Below are 22,260 nucleotides of genomic sequence, written 5' to 3'. Positions count from 1 at the left end.
ATCGTTGAAATATCGTTCCGACAAACTCCTATTTAGAAACAATTGCAATATAAATAATGATATAAGTAATGATAAGTAATTTGTCTTTCGGTTTATAAGTAATGATCGAGTTCACAATTGTTAGGAAATAATTCTGCTATTTCTACTAGTAAATGTATGATTGCTAATATATAATACATTAATTACATTTGCAAAAGTGATATTTAACATCCTTTAGGATGTTATTCTAATAAACAAGTATAATTGTATTTTCCGTTATCATTATTATTTGATATACATGCATTGTTTATTATAATCAATTTCGATTAGTTGATCAAAATTTGAAGATAGTTAATATTTCAGAAGTATTATTTTGTTTTCAAGATTTTTGTGAAAAATTTTCATTTTATCATTTGATCATTACATAATATAAATAAGATAATATAATCCATATAATGGAGAAAAACAGAAATTAATGTTGTGATAAAACCATGTTTTGATATTTATTATCTAATTATTATGGATCAATCATTTATTATTGATAATAATAATAATAGTTTTTAAAATAGAATAACTGACACATCACAATAATAAAAATAAATTTAAAGAAAAATACTGTGAGATTATAAAAGAGAGTTATGACATTAATTTTTAGTTTTTGTTTTATCGAATATAAGTGGGTTTTTACTTTATTGAAACTTACTGCAACATTCTTGATGATTATCTATTTTTTGCTTTTGGCTGGTATTTTGTGATGTCTACATTTCATGATGACTGCCTGATTTTTGTTCCTTGTCTGTTTCTGTATTTCGATCATTTAGCTGTAATTTTTGGATATTATTTTCACTATTCCATGATTGATTCTTGCCATTTTTTTTATTATGTAAGATTCCAACAAGTAATGGTATATCTGTTTAAAAATAAGATTAAAATAAGATTTAAGTAGATTAAAAATTTATTATAAAATAAAATGTTATAGAAATAAAATATTATAGAAAGAATATATAAATATTCTAGAAAGAAAAGAATAAGCATATGTACAACGAAAGGTACAATTTTATATTTTACATATAAAAAACTCACTTGTTACAACAATATTTTTGATTGTTGGTTTTTCTGACACTTTTGATTTTGATTCAGTTTTCGTGATGCATAAAGGATCTGTAATAACAATATAAAATAAGATATAACAAAAAAGATTATTATTTTATGAATAATTTAAATAATTAATAAAACGAATATTCATTACATTTATTAGTTTTAATCAGGGACTCGGACCGGACCAAAACCGAAACCGATAACCGAATTAGAACCGTTATTTTAATCGAACCGAAACCGAAAACCGGACCGAAATATTGTGTAAGCTAATGGACCGAAACCGTAACCGGACCGCAAAATGTTTTTTTTTGTTTTCGGTCCGGATATCTATATTCCTACTTTATGGTCCGCGCACCCAACGCGGGCGCTAAAGACCTTCACACATGGGCTTTATTTACACCGATTACTTGATACGCGTACAAAATCCTATACTGCCCAATCACAGACATTCCTTTGATGAAAGAATAACTGTGATTGGTCAGCTCGATCGTGATTGGTCGATTAGCTTAAGTCGTACGTTACGGATTTTATGTGTGAAAGCCTTAAGACAGTGTAGTGAGTTCAGGTGAAGATGAGCACATGCATAACCTAAAAATCGAACAACATGGGCAGGATAATTACTAATAAAGCGCATAAGCATTTCACTTATGATAAAATAACAAATGCTTCTGTCTGTACTATCTGCAAGACATCGATAACGGTAAGTTCAAAATTTTATAAAGATAATATGCGAACTCTTCGATAAATGCCGGTCAAGGTTATGGACACATTTGTTTAGAGACAAGAGCGTGCCAAAATTTATTACACAGTATTAGTTTTTATATTGTTTAAATATTTTAATGATGTCTTCATCCGTGATTTTTTAAAAGTCGATTGCTCGAATAAATGCGAAAAATATTAATATTAATATTAATAATATATTAAATGATATATTAAATAATAATATATCAAAAGACTAATTAAAAATTTTAAAAATACCTTTTTGTAGGGTAAACACGGAACTAACTTAAAGAGACATTTAATCCGTTTCCATGATTTCAAGGAGAGTGATTTTACTGATTTTGATCATGATAGTTCTTCAAGTATAGATAAAAACAGCGGAACAAAGAGGAGGAAGAATGAGGATCAGCTTCGAATTAATGAGATGAACTTTATCAAAATAGAAATGACGCGAAGAAATTTGGAAAACAGTTGCGTTGATCTGGTAACAGTCAATGGGAGACCTTTTAGCATCTTGAATGATTCCGGGTTTCTAAATATCGTAAATCCAATTAAACGAGCACTAGAACAGATGAGAAAAGAAACATTTTCAATTTCTCCGGAATCGATTAAAAAAAAAGTTGCCGATGAAGCAAACAATATTCGAAAAGAAATATCAGAGGACATTAAAAACACTATGGTTTCGATTAAAATAGACGCAGTCACACGTTTGGATAGGTCATTTTTGGGTATTAATATGCAGTATATTAAAAGTTCAAAAATTTTGCTTAGAACCTTGGGTCTCGCCGAACTAAAGGAAAGACATACAGGTATGTAAATATGATTAATAACGTTGTATTTTGTATTGTTGCATACTTTGCTGAGAAATATTAATTGTTTAATCTATAATGTAATGTGTAATCGTAATTTGCAGGAGCATATTTAACTACGATTATAAGAAATGTATGTAATCGTTACAACATACATATGGATCAAATATACACCGTCACCACAGATAACGGTGCAAATATGTTGAAGGCTGTCAAAATGTTGTCTTCAGACTATGGTAATTCTGATGGAGCGATTGTGGAAGAAAACAAACGTGCTAATGTTGATGATGACATCGATTTAGACCTGCAGTTAGATCTGGATCAACTTACAGAAGAGAGTGAAGAAAACAAACCGGAGGATCACACCGAAAATATACTACGAGATATTGAAAACAGTACTCTAGGTTCTGACTTTTCAAGTAGCATATTAACAGGTGCGGCGTTTTAACATTAATTTTTATATTAAGAGGGTACATTATCCTAAGAGGCTAAAAAAGTAGGTGAATTTTGAAGTAATTTTTCTCAGGTAAAAAAATATTGGTAGAAAATTTGCTAATTCTTTTTAGAGATTATATTAAACAACATTAATAAATTTTTATTTAATAAATGACATTAAATAAAAGATTATTAATATTGTTTAATAACTTCTAAAAAGCATTAGTTTATGCTATCAATATTTACCTGATAGAAATCACTTCAAAATTCAACTACTTTTTTTAGCCTTTCAGAGTGGCGTACTCCCTTAAATTAGCCAATAGGCGATGTGGACTATGGGATACCGTTCAATATTAATACTTATTTGTTAACGATCTTAGGAGTGAGATGTGCAGCTCACACCTTGCAGCTGGCCGTGGATGATGCCTTGAAAAATGTAAATAAAGGTATTTTATCCTTGATAAAAAAGATTCGAAGGGTCGTAAAGAAACTGAGAACGCAAACTATTTTATACATGCTCAAAAAACAAAATTTGAAGAAGCCGATAATTGACTGTCCAACACGTTGGTGCTCGACAGTGATTATGCTTGAAAGATTATTATTACTGAAGAATTATTGTACAGAACTGGCTGTAACAAAATTCGAGAATTTTGAAACTCTAACTGATGCAGAATGGGCAAAAATTGAAGAGGTGTGCCGAACTCTACAGCCACTTAAAACGTGCACAGAAAAACTCCAAGCCGAACAACTGACTCTTAGCGACTTCTTCAGCAATTGGTTAGAGACAAAATTGGAGATAAAAAAAATGAATACACCTTTTGCGATACTCATCTTTGAATTCATGGTATCTCGGGAAAAGCACCTGCTGGAAAATAATGTGCTATTATCTGCTCTCTTTCTGGATCCGAGATTCAAAATTTTATTAGAGGAGACGCAGATAGAAAAAGCAAAAACTCATTTAAAACATCTTTGGGCAAAGATGATGTCCCTGCAAGGAAACTTAATCACATCAAATTCTGACTCACAAGAATGCCCATCAAGTGGATCAGAATCAACGAGCGACGATTTCGAGAGCTTCCTTAAATTAAAAGAGATACATCACAATTCCGATATTTCACGATCATCATCGTCGTCGTCTGTTCAATTACATGAACATCTTTCTTTGCGACGGATCGAAATTTTATTAGATGGTTACAACCAAGAGCAGAGAAGAATCTCAAGAAAAACTAATATTTTGGAATTCTGGAAGGAAAAAAGTATGATTCAACCAGAGTTGTACAAATTAGCGATGGTTGTTCTCGCAGTACCAGCCACGCAAGTGAGCGTCGAACGGCTGTTCTCGGGATTGAAATTTATACTTTCCCCGCTAAGAACGAATATAGATGAAGCAATACTGGAGGATCAACTATTGGTCAGAGCTAACCGAATTTTTATAAAGAAAGATAACACGCAAGTTTGAAATCTTACATTATTGTAAAAAATTTTTTAAATAAATATGAATTTTTTATAATATGCAATTTATACTTATTGTATCTATTCTATTATAAATTTTAAAATAACTAATTGTAAAACCGTAACCGTAACCGAAATTCAAAACCGAAATTCAAACGGTTACGGTCACCGTTATCGGTAAAAGGACCGGAACCGAAACCGAAACCGAAAATTGAATATAACCTTGGACCATAACCATAACCGGACTGAAATTTCGTTTCGGTCCGGATCCCTGGTTTTAATCTGAACAATTGAAATATTCAACAATATAAAAAAATAAATAAGGCTGGTATATGTTTAAGCAAATAGAATAAAATAAAGCTCAACAAACTGTAAAGTTAAGGGATGACTAAATAATTTAATTTACATTTTCTTTGATTTAAAAAGATTAAGTAAAGTCGAAATGTCTCTTATTTATATTATTGTATTATCACTGATGTAAATTAAGTTATATAATCATACCGAATGATTTTATAGTTTGCTCGATTTTTGACCTTAATTTTATTTTATTTGTTTCATACATTCAATTTATAATAAACGTGAATTTACATCGAAAATAGTTTCTTTTTTATAATTTGTTCTATGCAACTGATAAAAAATTTATTAACTTAAAATATAAAATGTTATAAAAACTTTATACCTTCATGTGTAAGTATATCAGCCTGTAATTCTAAAGAAATATCTTTTCGAATAAAGTGAGGAAGAAAATAAATTCGTCTTTCTCAAAAATTTGTTCCTTAGTGCAATCTAGTAATCTACAAAAATTTTATATTATGAAATAGAAAATATTTATTTTTATTTCTAATATTTTTAATATTTTTTATAAAATATACATCACCATTTTCATTCCATGATTCTTTAATCGACGTATGACAAAATTCTCTTGCATTTAGTGATTTGTAATTTGTTGGAGGTTTATTATTACCTGACGGAATTTATTTTAATCCATTATTATCACAATATATTTAAATAGTTTCCAAAAAAAATGTATATAATACAATACATACATGAATTTTCTGTTATCTCTATTAGATTTTTATTTGTTGTTTGGTTCATTGAATGTTGACTACTCTTCCTCTTAATAGCTTTTGTCTTTGTTTGACTTTCCTCTTCTTCCTCAGAAGAAGAATTGGAAGAGGAAGAAAGAAAACGATATGGTTTTTGAATTGCACGTTTTTGTGAAACCTCAGTATTTTTCTTTTTTGTCACTTCCGCAAGTTTTCATCATTCGTTGAAATATCTAAAGTATTGTTCTCAACTTCTCTCGCTTCTTTGAAAGTATCTTTATATCAAATATAAAATAAATATTTAATTTCTATAAGTTACATATATTGGAAAGAAATATTTATCAATTACATACCGAAAGGTCCTAATAATTTGGAATATGGAACTGTTATCCACTTTTCTTGAGGCTTTGTTCCTCTTTTACTTTCATTAGTAGCATTCTTATTTTTGGGTGGCCATTTAAAAACTTGAGACTTTAAGATAATTCAAGAATCCGGTATTGTACCATTCCGGTATTGTACCATTCATCCCAAAAAACAACAAAATACGAGTACATGTCTGAAAATTAAATTTTATGTATTTTATTAGTTTTATGTGTAAATAATATTTAAATTATTAATTAGGTCTGAATTACTTTAATTAGACTTATATTTATCTCAATTATTTATGTTTGAATTACTTTAATTAGACTTATATTTATCTCAATTATTTATGTTTGTTTTCAAAATAACAATAAATAATATTCAAGGCCAACATACCGCAGTATAATTCCTAGGTTAATTAATCAAAATCATCAAATCCGAAGATATCTTTTCCATCCTAACGTAAAATAAATAAGTGTTAGCAAAATTTGTCACAAAGTATTAAAACACGTTTATGAATAATATATACAATACTTATACGAACTGATTACAATGGGAAATATACAAAATAATGTTTACGAACCCTTCGGTCAGTAAGCTTATTGTTCACCGAATGTTAAACAAGGATAAGCAATAAATCATGCGCATTCATACATGAAACGGAACGCAGCCTATGGGTGCATTTGAGGAGACACTATTCGCGGCGCGAATTTTGACGCTATTTATCGCTATCAGCTGTTTGCGAAGCTAGCTAATAGCGCTATTAAACGCAATAATGACAATTTATGGTAGATGGTAATTAATTATATACATTTTTTATTTTTGTAGATGATATGTCATCTTTTCAGGAGCAATAATACAAGATTTAAATAGGTTACAGTTCTAAGATCTATTCTTTTCAGCTGCACTTGTTGCAGTATTAATCTTTCCTCCTTTTCTCTCCAACGTAGAGAAAAAAGAATGTAGTTGTAATGAAAACATTACTGATATTTCATACTAATGTTTAATGTTAATGGAAAAATTATAAATGATATAAAATCATAAAATATATTTGACATGATATTCACTAAATTTATAAAAAATAAAAATATAAAGTGTAAGGCTATAAAAGTATAAAATATACTTTTATATAAACTATAAAATTTACTTATAAACTATTTATAAAAACTATTATTACTATTATAAAAGCTATTATAAAAACTATTAATTATAAAATATTATTTATAAAATATTCATATTAATATAATTATATACATTATAATAATATATTATATAATAAATATTAGAAAATATTTTTTTATATTTTTGATACTTATGTAAGAATTCATACATGTTATATTTTTTATACTGCTGTATGTATAAGAGGTAAAAAACAATATGATTTTCCATATGGAACACATACAGCTTTTGTACAAACATCATCAGAATTAAAAGTTTGTATATTTGACCATGTATTTCCTACAACAATGTTAAACTGTAATGAACTTATAGGATAATTCTCAAGCTCAACTGGATTTAATAAAGTTTTTCCTTTTAAAATTATGTTGTTATTATAAATACAAATATTTGTTATGGACAGAATATTATTATTTTTTAAATAACAAAATCTATTATTAATTTTCTTGAAAGTATGAAATCTTTATAAACAATATTGTCGAATGAATCTATTCTTGTTTCCGCGGACTTTTTGGCATTAAAATTTTTTACTTGTGGTTTTAAAATTGTGTCTATTTTTTTACAAAAATTGCAATTAGCTCGTTCAACAATTCTATTAAACAATTGTTGTAATGGTTTATCACCTTTTTTTAATTGTTTCTTTATACTAAATAAGAAACTTTCAAAAGGAAATCTGCTGAAAGAATCTAAGTTGCCAAATTTTGCAACATCATTAGATAAATGAATTAAATTGTGAATATTATTATATAAATCATGAATTCTTCTCCATATAGATGTTGACATGTTTTTACAAAATAAATTAATAAATCTTTAGCATATTCATTATTATTGATAATACAATCTGTTTTATGGCATAAGATTCTAATTGCACAATGCAATGCGTTAAAATGTATCATATATTTATCAGATAAATAATTTTGTAATATAACAGGACCTATATATAATAAAAATAGTCGTAACTCAGTAGCTTTCCACCGATCAATTTCATCTAAGCTGCGGGTTTTTCGTGCAAATTCTGCTGGAATCCATTTTGAAATACGTTTTAAACTTGCAAATATTTTTTTTATCATATTTGCACTAAACTTAACAGACTTAAACTGTCCTTTAACAAAAAGTTGTAACATTTTTTTTACGACAGCAAGACAAACAAGATGCATATAATCGAGGGGAAATTGACTGATCATTCCTAAGTTTACTTGTTCAAAAATAAATGTTCCATTGTGATGATCTTCATTTTTCCTTTCAATGAAGTTTTCATCAGTTCTTAATTCTGCATTGAGATCAAGAAATACCATTCTATAAGAGATGTATTTACCTCGTTGTATGCATTTTGAACAGCCAAAGTAACCATTAAATCCTTTTGTACATGTTACAAAAGATCGAGCTGGTGTATCACAAATGACCGCCCTAATTGTTACTTTAAATTGTAAATTTCCATCAAACTGGAAACCCTCATCATGTAATGTTTTATATTCTTTAATAAATCTTCAAGAAATATATTAGGACATTCTGGCTTATTATATCCATGATAAGCACCAATAATAAATGGTTCAGCAATTACTGGATAAATTTGACCTAATATTGGATATAATTGACTTTTAGAACTTTTCGCCAATGGTTAGGAATCCATCTATATTAATATTTATTTGAATATCATGAGATACTTTATTTATATCCAAAGCTTTCAAATGATCATTAAGGCGTTCTTTAAACCGTAATGGAAATATTGACCTGGCGATACATCGCGTAACATAACATTGTTTGATGTATGCAAAAGTGTACGTGAATCCAATGGAAGATTTTGTAACTCGCTTTTCAACATTTTTTAAAACTTTTAATAAAGCTCCTGTTGCTTTGTGACTGATGTTAAATCGACATACCCATTGCATTAATTCTTTTTTAAAATTTAATTCTGTTTTTTTTGTATTAATTACTTTGTATGAACATAGTTCAGTGTCCATTTCATTACTTAATACTACTTCATGTACATGACATTCATTTTTATGATCACAAACTTCTGTTTCAATAACCGAATAATTGTCTTGTAATATATTTTCTTGTGGTGGATACACATTATCATTACTACTTTTTTTATTTGAACTGCACGTTAGATTGCAGATTTTACGAACAAGTCTCCGATTCCTTTAACTTTTAGATAAATTTCTAAACGCTTTTCGTTCAGACATCTAAAATATATTAATCTAAAAGTTTGCGGTATCTATAGGTGTATTATTTTCATTCATTATAACCTAATAGAGGATTAATTATTAATTTATTCTAAGATTAATATTAGTATATCAGTTAATGTTTTACTTACTGCGAAACGTACCGTTGTATTTTTTATTATATTGTACTCACTTATTAAAAGCATTAAATGTCTATTCACTTCTAAGCACTAAATTTCTATTGTATTGTACTATCAATAAAAATGTATTTTTATTAGCACTAGTACATACAATTTTTTAGGTTAAGCCTGCCTCTTGAATATGTTATTTTTATGGCTGCGGTCAAGACTGCACTACGAATGCTCCGAAACATCATTCTATCTTTATTCTCATAGAATGTAGAACAAAGATAGAATGATGTTTCAAAACATCCAGAGCGTCTTCTCGACCGCAGTCTATGATATCTTCTGAAACATTAAATGGATCTCTCATTAAAGATATCATAATTTTGTCTGGTTTCTGAGCTGTCCATATAACAGCGCATGTGCATTTGAAGGCTCAGAAACCATACAACATAATGATATCTTTTATGAGAGATCAAACTGATATCATTTAGCATGATATCAAAAAGATAACAATTTCAAGAAATCTCTCAAATGAGATATCTTAAAGAGTTCTCTTAGTAGATGCCTCTGGTAAATGATAATTATGAGATACCATTTGGATATCATTTTCAAGATAACTAAATGTTTTCCTCAAGAAGTTCTCCTAAAGTTTTCATTCTGACAAGCGTGTTATCTGGGTATACTAGCATATAAAAAAATAGATACCATCCCACACAGCATATAAGTCAGAAAGATTTCTTTAAGCTATCTTTTTAAAGATAACTTTTTGAGTAATGAAGGAAGATATCTACTAGATAAATATATTAAGATATCTGTTATAAAAAGGTGAAAGAGGTCTAAAAGACATCTTATTTAAGAAGTGTTTTATATAAGATGTATTTTCTTTAAATCGATATCAAAATGTCATCTTGAAAATGACAGTAAACTTGTAGTACATGTGCGTATGCGCACTCGCGCACTGCGGTGCATATAAGCAGTATAGTGAGAAAGCATGTTTCTATCCTCAAAATTAAAGATATATTGAAATGTTATAATAATATTTTAGTTTAAATATTTCGTGTCTATAAAAGAAAATCAGCACGTTGAACACTGCGCGACAACGATTCGTTCCGTAGCCCCTCTCTCGCGGGGCAAAGAGAGCGTAGAATTGACCAATCAGCTGGCAGCGTGGCAGTGGCTTTAGATTGGTCAGAGGCTACGCTTCCCTTGCCCCGCGAGAGGGACCAGGGAACGAATCGTTGTCGCGGAGTGAACTCTACATATATTGTTACGCCCGCGACGTAACAATATGTAAAAACGTATATGTAGAAATAATTAAGACTGCATTATTAATTCGAAGGTTTTAAGGTTATAAATACAGGTAAATTTATTATCTTTAGAAGATTAAATACATTTATATTCAATTTTTCATTCTTTATTTATTAAACTTTTCATAAATCTCTCTCTCTCTCTCATATATATATATATAACATTTCAATTATCAATAGAATATAGCTGTTTTATTTTTTAGGTGATGCGATTAAATAATAAAATGTTAAAACGAAAATTTAAATATTTATCTAAAAGTCAAAAAAATAGACGCCTCAAGGAACTTTGTAATTCTTTGGATAATAATCGAAATGATATTAATAGTCTAATATCTACATTCAAAAGTATTAAATGTGGCAAAACAGTAACAAAAGAAACTACAAGTGATTCTGAATTTCAAGATGATAAATTTATGAATTATGTCTTGAAAGAATCGAATAACAAAAATACTATCAATATTTTCATAAATAATCACAATGATTGTGAAAGTAATTCAATAGATGAAAATCAGGTTACAAATGGATTTTATAAAAATGTATTACAGGAAAAATCTCAAAATTTTAATAAAATAATGGCACGATGGGTGTGCAATCATGGCATAACTCATGAAGCAACTGGCGCTCTTCTAAAAATATTAAGAAATGCTGAATTAGATCAATTTCGCAATCTACCTTTAGATCCAAGAACTTTACTTGGAACACCAAAATCAACAATAATTCGTAGTGTACCACCAGGTGAATATTTTCATTATGGTTTAAAAAATGCTTTAACTGATCAATTGAGAATGATTGGTATCAATAAAATATCTCATGATATCCAGATAAATGTAAATATTGATGGATTGCCAATAGCCAAAAGTTCAAAAAGTGAACTTTATCCCATTCTGGGAGAAATTTATCCAAAAATTTCCGAGCCATTTGTAATCGGAGCTTATCATGGATATGAGAAGCCTAACTCCTGTAATACATTTCTGAGAGAATTTATTGATGAATATAACATTTTACATAGAAGCGGATTTAACTATTGCAATCAAATTTTTACTGTTATTGTACAATTAGAGCTGTAATTTGTGACAGTCCAGCACGATCTTTCATTACATGTACAAAAGGTCACAATGGCTACTTTGGATGTGGAAAATGTAGAGAAGAAGGAAATTATTACAATCATCGCATGTTATTTTTGAATTCGAGTGCAGCTTTAAGAACAGATGAAAATTTCATTAAACGTATTGATGAAAATCATCATACTGGAACATCATTATTTGAAGAAGCAGATTTAGGGATGGTCTCGCAATTCCCACTTGATTACATGCATCTTGTTTGTCTCGGAGCTGTAAAAAAAATCTTACAAAAGGTAACAAAAGGATCTCATAAATGTATTAAATTTTCTGCTAAAACGATAAAAGAAATATCTGTAAATTTAAAAATCATAACAAAATGGATTCCATCTGAATTTGCTAGAAAAACTCGGGAATTAGAATATCTTGATCGATGGAAAGCGACTGAATTGAGATTATTTTTATTGTATGTAGGTCCAATTGTTCTTCAAAATTATTTACCAAAGAAATATTTCATCCATTTTATTTCTCTACACTGTGCAATCAGGATTCTTTGTCACGAAACAGATTGCAAAGATAATAATAAATATGCTGCAGATTTATTGGAATATTTTGTAGAGAAATGTACTGAATTATATGGTACCGATTTTTTGATATATAATATCCATAATTTAATTCATTTAGCCAGTGATGTTTTAAAATTTGGTCATCTTGATTCTTTCAGTTGTTTTTCATTTGAGAGTTACTTATATAATATTAAAAAAACACTAAAAAAGGCAGAAAAACCTTTACAGCAGCTGCACAATAGAATTGTAGAACGTATTGCATGTAATTTTGAAAAAAAGAAAGATTTATTTTTCGAAAAACCTACAGTGACATGTAAAAATCATAAAATATCGAAAGAACTTGGTATTACCTCATATAATATTATACATTTTAATAAATTTACACTATCAATAATGAATAAAGCAGATCAATATTGTTATTTGCAGGATAGGACTATCGTACGCATTAAAAATATTTGTTTAGATCATGATGAAAAACCTATTTTAATTGGAGAATTATTGATGAATTCTGTAGCTTTTCCAAATTATCCTATTGATTCAAAGGAGTTTGATATTGCAGTCGGGAATCAATGGTCTCAACAGACAATTATCAATGCAAATAACGTTAGCAAAAAGGCTGTATGTATTCCATATAACAAATCTTATTGTTTTTTGCCCTTGCTACATTCATCTAATTGATTATTATTTTCAATCCACAGTATAAAAAATAATGATCTAAAATTAAGAATTTAAAACTTTATTATTATATTATTATAAATTAGTATTAATTATTCCTTTTATTGATTAACATAATATATATAACAATATATATGTAACATAATACATATAACAATATTCGTTTATTTGCATTTGCATTTTATTTTTATTATGTATCGATCAATAAAAGTTTCAAATTTTGTTTATCATTATTTGAATTTACGCGGCATACCGCTATCAAAAAATCTGTTGTTTTAAACTGAACTAGATGTACTAGTTTAGTATTTTTTCCACTCTACGTTGAAACCAGAAAGAGAAATTCTGAACCAATCCAGATAAAAAAATAGATCTAAAATTAGAGAGATAACCGTAGTTTTAAATAATTTAATTGTTTACAGGTATATATGAATGTGCTTTTACGAATGTATTTTTGTGTAGCTGTAACAAAGTTGCAAATAATTATAATAATATAATTTTCCTTAAAATATCGGTATTAAACGCATATGCAAATAAAACTATAATGTGCTATTGTCATTACGAAAAATAAAACTAAAATCAATTATGCAAATAAGAAACGGATTAATTAAAGTGAAGGAATAAATAAAATAACCTATATTTAAGGTTATGCTTAACACTTAAGTTTTTGCAAATTTATTATTATTAAGTGATAAACTTAATTTTTGCCGCTAAATATTGTATATGTAATATTTAGCGGCAGAAATTAAGTTTACCACCTAATATAAATATTTAGACAGTTTTGTTTTAAATATTAAGTGCTATTTCTTTCTTTAAAAATTAATTTTAATCATAAGATATATGTTTTCAATTTATTAAATATTTTATTCATAGTAAATAAAGAACCGTTGTAATTGTCTTCAACACTTGACTCAACAGTAGATTATTATGTATAAATTACTTTTATTTAACATGACTAAATTGTCACTATATATCGTTTGCAATTGATATTGTGATAAATTAAAAAAAAATATTTCCATTGATAAAATCATGTAAAACTGATTAAAATTACTTTAAAAAAGTAATCTTTTTCATAAGTAAATTTATTAATTATCAATTTTACATGAATTTTTTTCTAGATTACTTCTTAAAAAATTGTTAATTCGACAAATATGTATTTTATTGTATTTTGGAAAGAGTGGTGTGCTACCATACCAAGTTGTTGGTTATTTAAGGAGTCTAAAATTTTTAAGTGGCCACCAAAATCTAAAAATCCTACACTTGAAAGCATTAAAGCAACATTGCCAAAAGAAAATTGGAGTACAATTCATTATAACAGGTTTATAGGACCATTTGGTAGGTTTAAAATATCAATGTATTTTATCTTCAGATTTTTAGTATATATTATTTTGAATATATATATAATTTTGAAGCTACATATAATGAAGCTAGAAGTATTGAAATCGAAGCTCTTAATATTTCGACTAATGACGAAGATGCATTTGAAACAATCACAAATAAAGCAACTAATTGTAAGCCACTTCCCATGAAACGTGCAATCAAAAAACCATATCGACTTTGTTCTTCCGATGAAGAATATGATAAGAAATCATGTAAGTATTTAAAGTCATTTTAATTTTACAAAATTTTACATTAAGAAATAAAAACATTTTACTTTTTAATATTTTGTCTTAAAATGTTATAAAGTTCTATTTCTCATATATGTATATATTTTTATAGATGTTAAAAATAAAAGACTTCCGAAACTTCAAAAAAATAATATTTCTCTAGGTGAAGATAAAGAATCTAATGAAAAATCTGATGAAAATTCTAATGAAGAATCTGATGAAGCTGCAGAACAAATTCTAAAACCTTACAGTAAATCATTACAAGAAATTAACTGATTAATTATAAATTAATAATAATATATTAATTTAATAGTTTATTTAATAGTTTATTTAATTTATTAATTTATTAATTTAATAGACTCTCATTTTCTTATAGATATCCAAAAGAGTTTCCAAAAACCTCCAACCAATTATATTTCAAAGAATAATAATAAGAAATTTACAAGCGAAGATGAAGCATGTAATAACAAAATTTGGAATATAATCGATTATTTTAATATTATTCACTTTAAAATTTTGATTAAATTTATTATTCCTTTATTCAATAAAACTTAAAATTTAAATTTTGAAAAAATGCATTTAATCAATTTTTTCACAGGTGTAGCAAAGTGTTTTGTTGACAATGAAAACAATAACATAGGTTTTGAAAGTCAACCTTTGGAATATGGAAATTTCTTTAGTCAGGAACCACTTCTAACGAAACAATCTGAACCAACAAACAATAATGTTGAATCAAATAATGAAATATATATATCTGAAACATTAAATGATCTAAATGACACGAATCAACTCGACGAACAAATATCGTTGCAACAAAATATACTTAGTAAGTTAAAAAAAACGAAAATTGAAATAAATTTATGTTAATTAATACTAACAAAATAATTATCTTCGTAGATTCAGCTCAATTGGATAACGATAAAATATTAAAAAATAATTCAATTATTCATAATGTCATTGAAACTAGTAGGTATTACTTACATTTATACATTCAATAAATGAAAATTGATATAACATGAATTACATACAACAAACTTATTCTATGTAAGATTATCATTACCTCTAAAAATTAATGTATTAAAAAAAATATCAAGTATTAATCTCTATAAAAATTCTCTCTGCAGCACGTATACAAAATAATACTGACCGACAAAACGAACGACGTACGTTCGAACATCATGAATTATGTTGCGGTAAGAATAATTATGAACTTCTTATCTGTTGGTTGATTAAATTGTAATATATCCGATTTCTTTTTATAGCATCCTGTCGTAGAGATATTCAGACAATTAAAAAAACAATAAATTCAGTTTATCTTCTTGTATTGGATATGAGTAATGAAGCACCTCGCGATGCTACCAATAATCTTGCTTTAAACTTGCCTATTACATCAGAAAAAGAATTGAAAGACTTTGAAATATTACTAAAAGAAGATGCTGCAGCTCGGTCACAATATGTGAGTGATTTCATATTGTATTTCAAAATTTATGTAACATTTTAGCGTATATATTTCTTATTAAACTATGTTTTATCAATTATTTCTAATGTATTTTGCTATAATTTTTTACATTGAAAATGTCCTTACATATTTTAATTAAAGTTAAATATCATTGCATCACAGAAAAAAATGATAAAAAATATCGGTGGTACAACTTTCCAAAAACATGTACGAAATGCTTTAACTGCTACCTTAACTGATCAAATGGCATATAAAATGTCATGGACAGGACAAAAAAATTCGCTAATGGTAAAAGAAATGAAGATTATAGATTTGATAATTGGTATTTATCTTTTTGCATACTATTTTATTATTTGCTTATTATTTTTCATTTTTCTTTAAGGAGTATGTTAAAACTAAAATTTAGATATTTATACGCTTAGATATTTATATCATATTAACTTTTAATGAAAACAAAGATGTTTTGCTTCTAATTTACATAGTTTCTTTTCTATGTTACATATTTATGTAATCATTAGTGATACATTTTACATTTTCTTTTTTTATATTATTTTATATATGAATAGTTTACTATAATATAAAATTTTATCTTTATTGTATACCTTTATTAGTTAAATAATTATTTATAACTACTTATTTATACAAAATAAATTTTTAGAATATAACAATATTCAAAAAAAAAATCAATAAGAAAATTGAAGCATACTCCTTTATTATCCATTATAACTATCATCATATTTAATAATGATGACAATGATTATAATGAAATTCTTTCTTATTTTTTTATAAATTAATGTTGTACATATATATTTTCTATTTGAAGTTCGTTAATATAATTTCAAAAATTGTGGAGACTAAAAATTTAGTGCTTTATAAAATATATATCTATATTCTATCTATATGTTCTAAAATATCTATATAATCTAAAAAATATTTTATATTTTAATTATTTTTATTTTTCTATTTCAGAGACTATAATTAATTCTCGATTAGATTCTACGATTGATAAAATACAAGCTGTTATTAAATCATGGTTACAACATGCTGGCGATCGTCTTCCTAAAGAAGAAAGAACAAGCAAAAAATAAAAATAAGCATTTAAGATAAGATTAGATTTTCATTAGATCATATTAAGTAATATGATATTACTTAATATGATATTACTTACGTAATATGATATTACTTAATATGATCTAATAAATATTCAAATTCTAATAAATATTCTAATAATAATTCTAATAAATATTCAATAATATGATCTCATAAATATTCAAATTACCATATTTTATGTCAAATATACAAATTACATATTTTATGTCAAGCATATCTGAATATTTTTTTTAAGTGATTATATGTAGACACACATACATGCACGTACGTACGCACACACACATATGCATCTATATCTGTATGTATGTATGTATGTATGTATGTTTGATGTATGAATGTATGTATGTGTATGTATATGTATTATATAATAAATAATTGTTAAAATAAATTAAGTAATATATTATTTCAAAATAGCTATTGAAATAAGTGATACAAAAATTAGTTTAATATGTTTCTAATATAAATGGCTTGCTTTCTTTCTACACAGGAATCTGTAAAAGTAAATTCTAACTTATAAAGTTATCATTTAATGACATTAAAATTTTCATTACAAATTTTAATGTCATTTTTAAAAATTATTTAATAATAATTATTCAAATAATAATTATTTAATAATAATGATTATTTGAAGTAGCGTTAATTGAGAACACCAAAGAAACACGAAGTCTCTGTTGAGATGTTTAGTTTGACAGTATGAAGAACAGAGAACAATTGATTATTCTTTATATCTTTATTTTTCACATTGTCAACAATAGCTATATTGAAAAAAATTCACTTTGGAAAGCTTGCTAAAAATATTTCACCAAAGACTTTGCGTTTTCTTAGATCTATATTCTGAATCCTCTTTTATTGATAAAAGTGCCTCTAAAAGACTTATAATTATAAGTCTTTTAGAGGCACTTTTATCGATAAAAGAAAATTCAGAATATGAATCTTAATGTTTTGAATGCATAAACAGGATGTCTTATTGACATCATAAACATGAACTCCTAAAGATATCTAGTTTAAGATATCTTTTTGATATTTATTATAAGATATCTAAAAAAAGTTATCTTTTTGATGACTTCTACAAGAAGTCCTTTCGTTCTCTGGATATGGCGCATGAGAGCTCTTTCTGATCTCATTATGTTGTCTTTCTAAAAAAATTTTTAGATATCTATATCTTAAATGAGAGAACATTAAGAATTCTTTCTGTTATCATCTTGCTGTGTGGGATTATATTGATTTCTCTTTAAACAACCAAATAGCACATGGAACTCCTATGGACGTCCAATGGACATTCGAGTTTGGACGTTTAGACGTCCATAAGATGTCTCAATTAAGTTCGATGGATGTCCATTGGATGTCCATAAGACATCGGTTATTCACTACTTCGGATGTCCAAAAAACAATCCAAAAAAGGATCGAAAATAGATGTCATTTTCAATGCCCTTATCATTATAATTATTGTTGAAATAAATATTTAAAACTTTATAAAGGTGAGGTTAATGAGTAATAAAAGTTTGAAATGTAAAATTAATTATTTATATATATTTATAAAATAAATTATATTATAAAATATCAATATTCTAAAACTTACATACCAATATTATTTAATTGTCAGTTTGGACTTTTAAATCACATAGGATAGTTTGGACTTTTAAATCACACATCGCACAGAATCACATTAAACTTATACAATTTGAACTTATAAATTATGTGTAATTAAATTATAGTTTAAACTTATAAATTATATATAATTATTAAATCACAGTTTGAACTTATAAATTATATCATAGTTCGAATTTATAAATTATATAATATATATCTTTATATGTTTATATTATTTATATTATTTATATATTATTTATATATTATTTATATTATTTATATTATTTATGTATCTTTATATGTTTATATTATTTTTATAATAAAACAAACATGTTAATAAGCTATAAAAAAACAATGTCAAATATAAGAAAAAAACGTCAGATATAATTATAAGAAACAGAGAATTATAGTATTAATTACTTTCGCATGTTGCAATTTTTTTTCGCATCACATCGTTCTTTTGTCCTCCTCAACCATTTTTGGCTTTTTCCAATTCCAATTTAGTGTAAGAATCACAATATGCAGTACCTGCAGCTGTAACAGAATAAGTAATTAATATACTTGCGAAGATCACTGAATTTATTTCTTCAATAAATTAATTTTGCATTAAAAGTTGAAACAAATACATATATGGGTATATATATACAGGGTGTCCGTCGATTTTCGACCTTAATGAAATAAATAAGTAGATTAGCTCGAATTAAGAAGGAATGACCTGTATTGTTTTGGGATTGTCGCAATAATTAACGAAATATTAAATAAAAAAGATCGGCCAATCTGCGTGAGTAAAAGCGCGCGGCGACGAGAGTCGTCCCACCGTAATCCGATACTACGAGCGCGGCGAAGCGGTGGGCGGGTCGCTCTCCGAGACATGATGGTGGTTTGCGATATATCGCAATACCGCGCCGAAAAATGACCCGTCCCCCCTTTTCGTGGCGAGAAAATGATGCGCTATCATTTCCACACCATCTTGCGGTAGATAGCATGGTGCGCTTTTTTTATAGTGGTTTCCCCCATAGGCCTATTCCACTCTCAATTTAAAAATTATTCAAAATGCCATTTACTATACGCTGAATATATCGTTAATGTAAAAAATTAATGGACAGTACCTTTACAAAAATTGATTCGTGGTTGAAAATCCCTCGATAAAATGTATTACACACGTTGATAATGTGATACGATGATAAAATTCTTCAAGAATCTTTTCTTCATCTCGTACACGAAGACGCACTGCTGGGCCGGTTATCCCGATATTATGCACGACACTCAGTTTCACATAATTATTGCACAACACGTAAAATTGTACGGCCACTTGGTTTTCGTGCACGCCCGAGAAATGATTCTATGTAAATTGCGGCCGCGCGATGAGTATTTTCTCCTGCTAGCCCGTATGCTACAATCATGTCCGTATATTCCTGCGGAGTATACTTCATTTTCACTGGTAATTAACTGCGCGAACATAAAATTTTTACTAAGCGTCTTAGCTCTCGCACGTTGTTGCCAGACTGAGTACGCCAGCAGCACGCAACTACAACTGAGCGGACATGTGAGTGTAATCATAGTGCGCAGGCGTCGAACTCACACGTACGCTTACACTCGCATGTCCGCTCAGCTGTCAGCTGTAGTTGCGTGCTGCTGGCGTACGCAGTCTGGTAACAGCGTGCTAGAGCTAAGACGTTTTAATAAAAATCTTGTGTTTGCGTAGCAAATTAACAGAGAAAATGAAGTATACTCTGCAGGAATATACGGATATGATTGTGCCATACGGACTAGCGGGAGAAAATACTTATCGTGCGGCCGCAATTTACATGGAATCATTTCTCAGGCGTGCACGAAAACCAAGTGGCCGTACAATTTTACGTGTTGTGCAATAATTATGTGAAACTGAGTGTCGTGCATAATATTGGGATAACCGGTCCAGCAGTGCGTCTTCGTGTACGAGATGAAGAAAGGATTCTTGAAGAATTTTATCATCGTATCACATTATCAACGTGTGCAATACATTTTATCGAGGGATTTTCAACCACGAATCAATTTTTGTAAAGGTACTGTCCATTAATTTTTTACATTTACGAAATATTCAGCTTATAGTAAATGGCATTTTGAATAATTTTTAAATTAAGAGGAATAGGCCTATGGGGGAAACCACTATAAAAAAAGCGCACCATGCTATCTACCGCAAGATGGTGTGGAAATGATAGCGCATCATTTTCTCGCCACGAAAAGGGGGGACGTGTCATTTTTCGGCGCGGTATTGCGATATATCGCAAACCACCATCATGTCTCGGAGAGCGAACCGCCCACCGCTTCGCCGCGCTCGTAGTATCGGATTACGGTGGGACGACTCTCGTCGCCGCGCGCTTTTACTCACGCAGATTGGCCGATCTTTTTTATTTAATATTTCGTTATTATTGCGACAATCCCTAAACAATACAGGTCATTCCTTCTTAATTCGAGCCAATCTACTTATTTATTTCATTAAAGTCGAAAATCGACGGACATCCTGTATATATATGTATATTAACATATTTTATGAAATTTAAGATGATCAAATTCTTAGAAAATTTTAAATTTTGTGTATTAGCAATGTATGAGCAAAATTATTATTGTTTCATATATGATTAATAATTTCTTTTATATATTCTATCAGGCTGCCGCATTTCCCAACAATATTTCGTGCTGACACTTATTTTAATTATATATAGGTACTAATATTTAAATAGGTTATAGTCTGCGAGACTATAACATCCCTCCCCCGTTAAAAAAAGAAAAACGGAGGTTTAAACGAAGTTTTTCTATAATACAAATTGAATATGATATAATGTTTTTTTCCCGTTTTACAATGTTGATTACAATATTTCTTATATTTAGCTTATACCCTTTTTGTTTTTAAAACCGTGTGCTTTTATTTCTTTTCAATATTGGTTTAGGCATTCTATACGATTTGTCAATTTCGCCTACTAAAGTAATAACAATTGGTTGTTTAGGTTTTCTTTTCCTATGTTGGATAATTATCCATGCTATTAATGCTATGACGATTAAAATAGTTATTCCGCTAGAGGCTGTTGTATAAATAAATTGCTTTTGTTTAAAAAAGTTACTGTCGTTATTATTTAAGTTGTCATTAATTTCTTCTAGTTTTTTACTTAGTCCTTTTAATTCTAATGGATTATTTATAATTTCTTTAAATTCGTAATCGTGATTTTGTGTGTCGTTAATTTCTGTGATCGTTATATTAAATTCTGGTAAAAAGGTTTCTATATTTGTATTATACGTAACCGTTTCTGTCTTTATCGTCATGTCTGTAGTAGTTAATTTACAGTTATCATATAACGTAATTCGACCTGTGTTTTTTATTATTTTTTTATATTCAGGATGATCACTACATTTTATCGTAATATATTGCTCGAATGAAGTCGAATATAACCAAGAGTGCGGCTGTTGTAATGTGATCCATATTGCGTGAGTCGCTTTCTTATGACCTATATTACATTGATTGCGATAGTTTTGTCCTTATACATAAATT

The 22,260-nt window shown here is 28.0% G+C and overlaps 2 protein-coding genes across 7 annotated transcripts in view; one reads left to right on the top strand and one right to left on the bottom strand.

Moving 5' to 3' along the window:
* The first annotated feature begins 10,641 nt into the window (after positions 1-10,641).
* LOC109610423 lies at positions 10,642-17,181 on the top strand. Of its 6 annotated transcripts, none has more exons than XM_025406103.1 (15): positions 10,642-10,725; positions 10,876-12,026; positions 12,205-12,369; positions 12,455-12,639; positions 12,723-12,914; positions 14,087-14,303; positions 14,381-14,560; positions 14,688-14,825; positions 14,952-15,035; positions 15,174-15,401; positions 15,473-15,541; positions 15,700-15,768; positions 15,838-16,031; positions 16,197-16,356; positions 17,004-17,181. In XM_025406103.1, the coding sequence occupies exons 6-15, from the start codon at positions 14,120-14,122 to the stop codon at positions 17,120-17,122; spliced, it is 1,425 nt and encodes a 474-aa protein (XP_025261888.1). In that variant the 5' UTR covers positions 10,642-10,725; positions 10,876-12,026; positions 12,205-12,369; positions 12,455-12,639; positions 12,723-12,914; positions 14,087-14,119; the 3' UTR covers positions 17,123-17,181. The 6 variants fall into 6 exon arrangements, with proteins under 6 accessions (XP_025261888.1, XP_025261889.1, XP_025261887.1 ...); XM_025406104.1 differs by having other exon boundaries at positions 10,876-12,048; XM_025406102.1 differs by lacking the exons at positions 12,205-12,369; positions 12,455-12,639.
* A 1,965-nt stretch (positions 17,182-19,146) lies between these two features.
* LOC105254912 overlaps positions 19,147-22,260 on the bottom strand; it is a 183,469-nt gene continuing 180,355 nt past the window's right edge. Inside the window, exon 6 of the mRNA XM_025406097.1 lies at positions 19,147-19,268. Coding sequence (XP_025261882.1) covers positions 19,247-19,268 — 22 coding nt within the window. The 3' untranslated portion in view covers positions 19,147-19,246. The remainder of the gene's footprint in view (positions 19,269-22,260) is intronic.

Source organism: Camponotus floridanus, unplaced genomic scaffold (assembly GCF_003227725.1).
Source record: "Camponotus floridanus strain SB8 unplaced genomic scaffold, Cflo_v7.5 scaffold132, whole genome shotgun sequence".
In the NCBI taxonomy this organism is placed as follows: Eukaryota; Metazoa; Arthropoda; class Insecta; order Hymenoptera; family Formicidae; genus Camponotus; species Camponotus floridanus.
This window is presented reverse-complemented; position numbering and strand designations above follow the sequence as displayed.

Excerpts from the sequence above, each read along its gene's own strand:
- LOC109610423 (XM_025406102.1), top strand. The coding sequence starts at position 14,120 with ATGTATTTTATTGTATTTTGGAAAGAGTGGTGTGCTACCATACCAAGT. Across the intron at positions 14,304-14,380 it reads CAGGTTTATAGGACCATTTG|CTACATATAATGAAGCTAGA; the intron begins GTAGGTTTAAAA and ends ATAATTTTGAAG. Across the intron at positions 15,402-15,472 it reads GTTGCAACAAAATATACTTA|ATTCAGCTCAATTGGATAAC; the intron begins GTAAGTTAAAAA and ends TTATCTTCGTAG.